Source organism: Portunus trituberculatus, chromosome 50 (genome assembly GCF_017591435.1).
Source record: "Portunus trituberculatus isolate SZX2019 chromosome 50, ASM1759143v1, whole genome shotgun sequence".
NCBI classification, from domain to species: domain Eukaryota; kingdom Metazoa; phylum Arthropoda; class Malacostraca; order Decapoda; family Portunidae; genus Portunus; species Portunus trituberculatus.
In genome coordinates, this window is record NC_059304.1 from 15,244,900 (window position 1) to 15,255,803 (window position 10,904).

The 10,904-nt window shown below is 41.2% G+C and overlaps 1 protein-coding gene across 1 annotated transcript; it reads left to right on the top strand.

Moving 5' to 3' along the window:
• Positions 1-2,154: 2,154 nt before the first annotated feature.
• On the top strand, positions 2,155-8,386 carry LOC123499484. The gene is made up of 4 exons (XM_045247505.1): positions 2,155-2,757; positions 6,826-6,894; positions 7,066-7,158; positions 7,316-8,386. The coding sequence occupies exons 1-4, from the start codon at positions 2,221-2,223 to the stop codon at positions 7,442-7,444; spliced, it is 828 nt and encodes a 275-aa protein (XP_045103440.1). The 5' UTR covers positions 2,155-2,220; the 3' UTR covers positions 7,445-8,386.
• The last annotated feature ends 2,518 nt before the right edge of the window (positions 8,387-10,904 follow it).

The window sequence follows — 10,904 nt, forward strand, 5'->3', positions numbered from 1 at the left end:
TTTTTGGGCTTGTAATGTTATTATATTTCAACTAACATAAAATTTTTATCTCTATCTTAAAAGATTGGTTCCTCTTTGATTTGCTTAGAAATGGTTTACTTAAGGTAAAAGAAAAAAACCCATTAAATTCTTTTTACTAACATTGAAAATCAATTAAAATAATTGAATCACTTTTAAAGATATCGAATCGCTTTTTTTTTAATCTACGAGTATTTGAACTGGATAATTGCTAATTGGACTAAGATTTTTGGCTAATTATCGAATCAGACTTGATAAGCTGGCGAATCGGTAATCGTTAATCGGACTTCAGTTTTTTTCGAATCGCTCCCATCTCTGGAAAGAATGTGGCAGCAGAATACTTATGAACAGATCTATAACCGCTAATATCATATCAGAAAGCTATTGGTGGTGTATCCATAACGCTTACTCGTAGATCAATTCTAAGTAGATTATCAACAATGAAATTATTGTCAGCAAGGTAAACATAAAGTAATGAAGGAGGGTCATGATCAATGACTGGCAAACATACACTACTTTGCGTAACATGTCATAATAATAATGGAAGGTATAAAACTCCTACGTGACACCACCGCCACCACACCCCCTAACAACAGCAACAACAACAACAACAACAACAACAACAACAACAATAGCAACTTTAGCAGCATACTATAGTCTCTGAGACGTTCTGGTATAGATGGATGGACGGTGGCGCAGTGGTCACCAGCGAACTCCAGCAGATCCCTAATAATCTGGAAACGACCGTGTGTCTGTGATCGCTGAGTAATTGATGATCACCAACACGCTTCTCGTTCCGGTAAACACTGAGCATGCTGGCCGATCATTCAGATTTTCAGGAAGAAACTATTGCCCATGGTAAGCTACATGACAAAATAAATAAATAAATGAAAAGATAAATAGATGGAAATAAATGTAGAAAATATGAGATAACTTTTAACTTACAGTGGAAAGTGACGATGATAATAATGATCATGACGATGATAACGACAACGATGATGATGATGATGGTGATGATGATGATGATGATGGTGGTGATTATGAAGATGATGAGTACGATAATGATAGTAAAATTGGGGAAGACATGCATTGTCCGCTTACTTGACACTGTCTCTCTACTTCTGAGCCACAGTTGCTTATACATTTGTGTTTTAAGGTTGGATTCACGGACTTCACATACAGGATGTCACTCTTGGTTAAAGTGCGTGGCTTACTCTCAAAAAATACCAGCTAGGATGCCAAATGAAAAAGCACTCCCCAGGATTGTAGACCCTCCTCTGCTCTGCTGCTAAAAGCAAGAGATCAATAAACCGAGAATCACCAGGTGCGTATTTGTCTTCATTATCCATATGTAGCCAGTAGTCTCTTGCCAACCGCGGAGGACGAACGTGGCTTTCTCAAGTATCTAGACTGAAAGCCTCTTAATTAACCTCTAAAGTATACACTCGTCCAGACATTCAGGGTGATCTGGAAGGCCGAGGCTAAGACAACTGCGCGTATTTTAGTGTTTACTTTACATGTTCTGAAGGCAAAAGGATTTTTTACTCTGAAAAGCGAGAAGTTTTCGGCAGACACTCCTGAATACGAGAAGTTCCCTGAATCAGCTTTATGGAAGTGTTCGCCTGACAGAACCCCAGGCACAAGGCAACCATGAAGGAGACACGGATGTTGTTGTTCATAATGGAGATCATGCGCGTGCTGGGTTTGTTTCCCTACTACTTCTCCCACCAGCCTGTGACAGCTACCTTCAGCTGGCTTTTATTAGTGTACAGCTTGGGTCTGATTACATTAGTGTGGTGTATATTCATTATGCAGCATGCAACATACATGCCTATGACATTGTCACAGTTACGCGGAACTAACATTACAGTGTATACGTTCTTCGTTACTAGCATATTTGTCCTTATGTTTGTCATCCCACCCTATTTCCTCCTACGGAGCCGTAAAACTGCCAGAATCTTGGAGTCATTCTTTGAGTTTCATAAACACCTTGACCAATTCATAGAGAGCAAACTGGACAAGCGGGCTATTTTCCATCTATCCATAATGATATTTTTGTCAGTAGTCATTCAAGCTATATTAATTAACCCTAAGCTGCATTTTCTATTGAATTTAAGTACTTTCAGAGAAGGATTATTCGATATACCGTTTTCCTTCATCGTCCCAATCTTATATAATGCCTTGTTCAGGATTCTCTCTCTCATGCTGTCAGCCGCCTTTACTCCTCTAGAGAAGCTTTACGGCAACTATATTCCCAATTCTTCTTTTGAGTACCTTCGTATAAAATCAACCTTCGTGGAGGTGATGCCGCGGGACGAGAAACAAACATTTGCACAGCCACATTACGCACACACATATGATGGAGAGACAAAAGTAAAAGGAAACACATCTAAGGAACAAGAATTCACGAAAGTACCTCCATATCGCAAAAAGTCACTGAATGCTGAACATACTGGCTGGGGAACCTTTACTTCTCCCTCCACCCAGCAAGAAACAGACGCGCTTCTCCTAGCGCGACGCAGCGTCACAGTCATAGAACACCTGGAGGCAACAACCACAACCCTGCTTGCCCCAATTATCTGTTTACAAATGTTGTTAGAGTGCATATTAAATGTCACCTACATGATGTGCATCCTGCCAGAAGACGCAAAAGAGATTAGTTTGAATCTGATGTACATTTGTGCTTCAATGTTAAAGATATATCTCTTGCTGACTGCTCCAGAAGACTACCGAAGGATGGTAAGAAACACAGCAACTATTGTAGATTTGAACTAAGAGTATTACAGCTACTCATACTACTACTACTACTGCTACAGCTACTTTTGTCGCTACTTTTCATATTCCTGCGGATGCTCATGCTGTTCTTACAAAACAACAACTACTACTACTACTACTACTATTACTACTACTACTACTCGTACTACTACTACTACTACTACTACTACTACTACTACTACTATTACTACTACTACTATTAGTACTACTACTTCTACTAATACTAGTAACACTGATACGACAATCAATCTTAACAGTAATGATAAAAATATTAACAATAATAATGACTGTGTTGAGACTCGTTCGCTAATGCATCACCTATAGTGATCGTTGTTTCAACGATGCCATTCCAGGAATGATCCACGATGCGCTTAGTATACAACTAAAAAAATCATCTAGAATTGTCTATGCTGCATTAACAAGAGAATGTGAATAAGAAAATAGGGAACCATCAGCTGATACGTGTGGCTGGATAACATCATTTGAGTTTTCAGTGATGATGGAGTTAAACGTTGTCTGCTACTTCCTCTGTTCTCCACTTCGCGCTGTTTCCTCTTTTCTTCTTGACGAATGGTTAGCATATTAAGAGGGAAAGTGCTTTAGCTAGCTCAGAGATTACCTGATGTGGCCAGTTTCTCTGATAGTTGCCGGTGTTTTGGCAACTCGTAACAGCTGTGGTCAGTTGTCCCTCCTGTTCACCCTTTCTTCGGTTCAGTTTTTCTTCTTTTTTAGGAGATGGTTTACCGTCATGAGTAGAACTGGAATGTTGCTCTGGGACAATGTTCTTTAGGGTTGTTTTCTACCTTCTAGGCCGCTTTCTTCTCTCATACACAGCTTACCCTAACCCCTGATGAGCACCTTTCCCTTTGTTACGGTGATTCTTCCAGCTTGGGGTTTCCTCTACCCCTCAAGGGGGTCCTCCTTCTTTTTAGAGAGTACCATACACCTCGAGGATTACCATGTCCTTCGGGGATACCTCTCAGAGTATTCCTTGCCCATCAAGAGGATACCTTAACCCTCTGGGGTACCAGGCCATGTGGTCTAGATGCCTCTTTGGGCGTTACCCTTTTCTTCAGAAGATAGGGATGCTCACCTCTATTTAGGAAGTACAGGTTAGACCTCCCAAATCCGGAATTCCGTAATCCGGCATATCGTATAATCCGGCATAATTTAATAATTTAACCTAGAATAATTCAAATTTTTCGGAATAATGTAAATTTGCCAGAAATTGGCTATGACGCAGTGGTGCATGTGTTTTAATATATCGTTTTGCATGCATATTTATTTGTACAACTAACGTATACCATATTGAAACAATGTTACAGTTATAATACAGGGTGACTAAGATTATGCAAGGTATTTTAAGGTGCTTACTTATAGACCACGTGTACTCCGGAATTTTCCGTAATCCGGAAAGCTTCATGGTTCAACCTGTACTCTACCCTCGAGGGATACATTGCCCTTCGGGGGTATCCTTCAGAGTGTTCCTTGCCTTTTCGTGGGGATACCATATCCCTCTGGGATACCAGGCCTTGTGGGTGTACATTGTCCTTCTGAGGTTATCATACCCCTTAGGAGAAAGGGGTGTTCACCACTCCTTAGGGAGGTACCATACCTCTCGAGGATTACCTTACCCTTCGACCTTTTGGGGATACTCCTCAGAGTGTTCCTTGGCCTTCGAAGGGGATACCATACCTGTTTGAGTACCAGTCCTCGTGGGTATGTCTTCCTCTTCGGTGATTATCCTGCTCCTCGTGAGAAAAGGGTGTCCACCACCTCTTTTGGGGGTGTCATATCCCCCGAAGGGTACCCTACTCCTTGGGCGCTCCCGTCCACTTCCTCTTCAATAGTGTCAATGTCTTCATCACAAGCAAGATGTAAGCCTCCTAGCCCTCCAAAGCCATCTTTACGGTTTTCTTGCAAACTTCGCTCGCCGTTACCGGTAGGTACCACTGCGTCGCCTTGTCAACCTTCTAAACGGTCTCTACCTGATGTACCGTCCTCAGAGCAGATTTGGGTGATGCTTTCCCAACCCAAAGGCCTCCTGCAACATAAAAAGGGATAGAGAGAAATATGCATTCTCCTTTGCCTCCCTTACTTGGGTCTTCTGCTGCATCCGGACTAGGGAATATACAAGGAGGAAGTTTTAGTGAAGGTTAAAGTTTGGAAGACAGCTGTGGTGCTGCCATCTGTTGGTAGCGAGCACTTTCATAGAAAACGTTTTTAGGAGTAACTTTAGATTTCTTTCATGCTTACCCACCCCCTTTTCCTCACCACTTTCTTTTTTTCCCTACATTCTCTCGCGGTGAAGCCTCACCCACGGATGCGTTTTCTTGTTTCAGACACACACACGAAAAAAAAAAAAATAAATGAATAAAAAAAGGCAACAACTGCTGGGGATTGTGTTCTTCCCCATGTTTGAATCTTGTAACGGTGCTCGTCCTCCCCAGGCTTCCCCACTGATGGACACCCCCATCCCTCACCTCCTTACTACCTGCGACCCGCGCGCAATCTGTTGCTAGTTCCACTCCCTAATCGATTCCTCCAGCCCGCCCATTGAACCCGTATATCATCCCTAGAATTCTTGCTCAGGACCCAACAGAGGTCTGCCTTCTGCTGCTTCATCACCCAACGTGGGCAGCTTTCTCCTGCTCACTCTTTCGGTGATTCTCTCCCGGATTCGCACCGCGACCTGCCATCCATGGCCGAAGACGAGATTGTATTTAAGTGAGCCGAAGTCATGCAAAGTAAATTGGATTCCTCAGCTATGTAACCAGGACATACTTGGAGCTACAAGCAATGGTGAGGCAGGATGGCCATGAGGTTTTCTAATAACACAGGGTTCGCCTCTCGCGCTGACAGTCACATCCATCTTTCCCTTTTGTCTCTGCTACACTGGCCTTCGACTCAATGCATGTGGTGACCACCGTAAACTTTTCTGCTTCCTCGTCCTCTATTCAGCCATGGTGGCTGAGGATAAAAGGATGGCCACGTTGAGAACTTCGTAAACTGGAAAAGGTTACAACTGGACCCCATGAGCGTCTGGGCGTCTCTTTTGGCAAGACAGGGATCTTCTGCTGCTTTGCCTCTTTCCTCCCTTCCCCTCTTTCTTGACTCTGCCGTGGTGGACGCTCACATTGGAGAGTTTCTCCTAGCGTCACCCATATCTCCCGTGGACTTCCCGTAGCAAGATCAGTACGTAGGTTCACTTTGTCCTTCAAGCTATCTCCATGGTAGCTGCTGGCCTGGCTGAGTCACACTCTCGTACAATCGGTGGATTCCAGACTGAATCTGAAGAGAGAGGCCTTTAAGGGCAAATCAAAGGAAGTGCTTTTGCCTAGGTCTCATTTCTAAAGTATCGTTTGAGATGGCGTGGTCTACCCAAACTCCGATCTTCAAGTTGACCATGCCACAGGCCCCCGGTTATTACCTGTGGGCACTTAAGAGAAAGAGAAACCCTATGTCATAACCCCCCAGACTTCCCAATCGTCATCACCCTTTCTCCAACAAGGAGGTATGAAGATTATAGGGAACCTTAATTTCTAAAAGCCTCCTTTTCGGTGGACTACAATTTCTGTTATAAGTTTTGTGCAATAAAGTTTTATTTATTTATTTATTATTTTTTTTTTACTTCACTTGTTATCTACCCTGACACCCTACCCATCTTCTTTCGAAGGTAGCTAATGCATTAGTAAATGAGTTTCACTAAATACCAGCTTTGACGCATTCGGCGAAAAGATTCATTTTGGGGAGACAAGTGAAGATAATTCGCTTCATGGTTAACACCTGGGCATTGCCTTTCCTCTCCTCTAATGTCAGGTAATAGGCTGGGCTAACAAAATGCTACCACTTTTTAATTCTAACAATTTCCAAAATAACAAAGTTTTTTTTTTTTCATTTTCAGGAATATCAACATTGAAGCACTGAATTTCCACTCCAGCACTGTACACTATCTGAGTCTCACTAACATGAAGTATTTCAGAAATTGCTGCTTATACTGTACTTCATCTAAATGTGTACCACTTCTTCCAGTGTGCCAAGATACGTAAGAATCTTCGTCTCTGGAGTCTACATGTCACCTCTCCCTTTCTCCAAGACAAGGTATACTTCACACCACTTTACGTTAATAGACACTGATCAGAATTCTTACAAATCTTGCGTCTGACATAAATTATTAGCGGTAAAAGTGTTCATGGATGTTTGTGTATGAGGACAAAGGTAATTGTTTTTCTCCTCCCATTAACTGATGCATTATTTCCTTGCACAATCCAGATACGAGACACGCGAGGTGAGCTGGCGGAGAGCAGCATGGCAGTGGCGGACATGTTTGGCTTCTTTCACCTTGGACGCCATTGCATTCTGCCTGTGAGTTGTGTGTGTGTGTGTGTGTGTGTGTGTGTGTGTGTGTGTGTGTGTTTCTGTGCCGATCTTTGATGGTCTTCTTTGATACTCTACCTCCACCTTGACTCAGCCCTCTTCCCCTCACTTTCCCCTCTGACTGTTGTTCTGTTGGATGTTTCAGGCGGGGAGTCTGATGGCGACATACTTCGTCATCCTTCTCCAGCTTCGCCTCTCCGAGGGCAACTCGGCACAATATAATGCCTTTGGTTCAATTTTCGACAATTTCATTATAAACTCCACCACACAGTGAGTGAATAGAAGAATAGTAGAACAGAAGAACAAAAGAATGAAAGAAACTGCAAGAGGACATCAGACGTACTCGTAGTAGTAACTGTATAACTATTTCTACCTATCATCCCTGTCATGTATTTGTCTAATCATTTTTTTAAAGCTCCCTACTGACATAGCACTAACAATTTGATCATTGAGTCCATTCTATACGTAAACCGCTCTATTTGACACCCATGTTCCCTCCTATCTTTTTCTTAAGCCTCAATTTTTCAAGAATGAATCCATTATTTCTAGATTTGTCCTGGGTACTGATCCTAAAAGCTTTGCTTATGTCCCCTATGTTATAATACGAGTACCATTTGAAGACTTCTATCAGTATAAAAGAGAGAAGCGCGGGACACGATGAATGATACAAAATACAAAGTAATATAACATAGCCCTATTTCAAGGATACAGGAAAAATAAAAAAAAAAACTGACTAAAAAAGCAAAAGGCAATAGTCGTGAAATGGCTGGTGGCAAACAAAGGAACCTCGAGAATTCGATTTATTATTTTGCTTCATCCCACACCAGTTTTCGAAATCAGGTAAATCGATGTAGAATAATAGTTTCATAAATAAGGAGTGCATATTGCGGTAGACATAAAAAAGATTTAAAGACATAAAAATTTGTTTTACAGGACATATTCAAAGTCTATGCACATCCATCTAGCTTAAAAAGAAAAAAAATCATTACACTAAAAGTTGTTGTATCTCTTGCGTCTTCATCGTTTGTTCAAATATTGTAACCAAGACATTTAAAAGTCACTATCAGAGTAATATTACGTTTTAATTCATCACTTAATGATGCACTCATTGCAAATTTTGTCTTGATCCCGTTAACTTAAAGTTGGTGTTTTTTCTATGAAAGTAAGGATTTTTTTATCTATAGGGGGTTATCAATTATATTTAGGCCCTCCATAACGTCAGTATATGTTGTTCCAAAAATAATGCTGTTTATATAAATCTGAATAAAATATTGACACATTACTTAATTATTTCATACCTATCATGCCTATCTCTATGTAACAATAGTTTGAAAAGAAATTTATAATTGTCCATCTGCTACATGCTTTCCCAGGTGATTCAAAACCAGTACTCAGTGTAACATCAGCAGCCAGACAGAAATTTAACAACTGTCCATCAAAAATTAAATGGTCAATTCCTTTGCACAAATCAATGAACATAACCAAATGTCATCTCTTACGTGTAGAGTACTCATGGTAACTTTTAACATTTATTCATGACCAAACTGACCAAGTTTAGCACCATGCTGAAAGTTGTCTTGGTAATTAATGAAGCCACAAAGTAAGAAGACATGAAGGTAAATTTAACATTTTGAGAGAGTTAGTGTCTTCACAATAAAATTGTGTATGGGACTGATAGCGTCTTGCCTTGGGTTGCTAAGTGAAAATGATGTAAACGTAGGATATTTTCCAGTCCATCAAGTACAAGTGTTGAGAAAAAAGGCGTTAATGATGGAGCAGAGGGGTGTGGCAAGTTCGGATACAAGTGAACTGTATTGATCAGTGGGTGTGGTGCTATTATTAAGCCTTTAGTATGTCACTCTGTCTACAACAGGACTGTCTCGAAAAGGAAGTAAGAAGACACCTCTGAAAATCAATTGATCTCTTTTCAGGCATAGATGTCCTCATCAATAAAGGAAAAAATGTGGTAGCAGAATACTTATCAGCGGATCTATCACCATAAATATTACAAGAGCAAGCTATTGGTAGTGCATCTATAACGCTTAGTCCTAGATCAATTTTAAGTAGATTATCAACAATGAAATTGCCAGCAAGGTAAACAGTCATAAAGTAATGAGGGAGGATACTGTTCAATGACAGGCAAACATACACTACTTTGCGTAACAAGTTATAATAATAATGGAAGGAATGAAACTCTTACGTGACACCACCGCCACCACCACCACAACCACAACAACAACAACAACAACAACAACAACAACAACAACAACAACAACAACAACAACAACAGCAACAGCAACAGCAACAGCAACAGCAACAACAACAGTAACTTTAGCAGCATACTATACAATCTCTGAGACGTTCTGGTATAGATGGATGGATGGTGGCGCAGTGGTCACCAGTGAATTCCAGCAGATCCCTAGTAATCTGGAAATGATCGCTGAGTAACTTAAGATCACCAACATGCTACTTGTTCCGTTAAACACTGAGCCTACTGGCCGATCATTCAGGCCTTCAGGAACGAACCATATTGCCCATGGTAAAATCAGGACAAAATAGATAAATAAATAAATGAATAAATAAACAGATAGAGGTGAATGGAGAAAATAAAAACAGTGATGATATCAATGATCATAATGAAGACGATAATGACAACGATCATGGTGATGATGAGAAGGAGTAGGAGGAAGAGTATGATGATGATGATGATGATGATGACGATGATGACGATGAAGATGATGAATAGGATGGTAGTAGTAAAATAGGAAGACATGAACTGTCCGCTTACTTGACACTGCTTTTATATTCGTGTTTTAAGGTTTGCTTCACATACTGGATGTCACCCTTGGATAAAGTGCATAGCTTACTCTCAAAAAATATTAGCTAGGATGCCAAATGAAAAATGCTTCCAACGTCGTAAGGCTTACTCTGAACGGTCACTAAAAGCAAGACATCAATAAACCGAGAATCGCTAAGTGCGTATTACAGTCTTCACAGTGCTTCCATTTTAGGGTAAAATACCCTAAACTACGGTAATTGGACCCTTCTTAGGGTAGTGTTTAGGGTAATGCATAAACTAAGGTAATTTTAGGGTAATCTGCCGCCCTATGAATAGGTGTGCTTGGAATGGTGCCAATCTGGTGGCAGGATGGTTCTCTTTCATGTTCAATTCATGTCCACAATCATCCCCGTGACTTGTACCATCCCTTCACTCCCCCCCCACCCCATTCCCCTGTCTCCCCAGACTCCACTCACCCGTCTACTACGCGTACACGTTTTGGACCTTCGGACGGTTAGTCTAACCGTCAGAAGGTCCAAAATGTGTGTGTGTTTGGGGGAGGGGGGGGGGCAATATTTAAACTTATGTATGATAAGAGTGCAACTTCGACAATCTAGGGTAAAACACTCGAATCTAGGGTAAAATCGACAAAAAATCTAGGGTAAGATTTCATCAACTCATGGAAGCACTGAGTCTTCATTATCCATATGTAGCCAGTTGTCTCTTGCCAACCGCGGAGGACGAACGTGGCTTTCTCAAGTATCTAGACTGAAAGCCTCTTAATTAACCTCTATAGTAAACACTCGTCCAGACATTCAGGGTGATCTGGAAGGCCGAGGTTAAGACGTGTATTTTGGTGCTTAGTTGACATTCACTCAAGACAGAAGGAAATTTCACTCTGAACTCCGAGAAGTCCTTGGCAAACACTCTTGAATACGAGAAGTTCCCTGCATCA

Excerpts from the sequence above, each read along its gene's own strand:
- LOC123499484 (XM_045247505.1), top strand. The coding sequence starts at position 2,221 with ATGCTGTCAGCCGCCTTTACTCCTCTAGAGAAGCTTTACGGCAACTAT. Across the intron at positions 6,895-7,065 it reads CTCCCTTTCTCCAAGACAAG|ATACGAGACACGCGAGGTGA; the intron begins GTATACTTCACA and ends TGCACAATCCAG. Across the intron at positions 7,159-7,315 it reads GACGCCATTGCATTCTGCCT|GCGGGGAGTCTGATGGCGAC; the intron begins GTGAGTTGTGTG and ends TGGATGTTTCAG.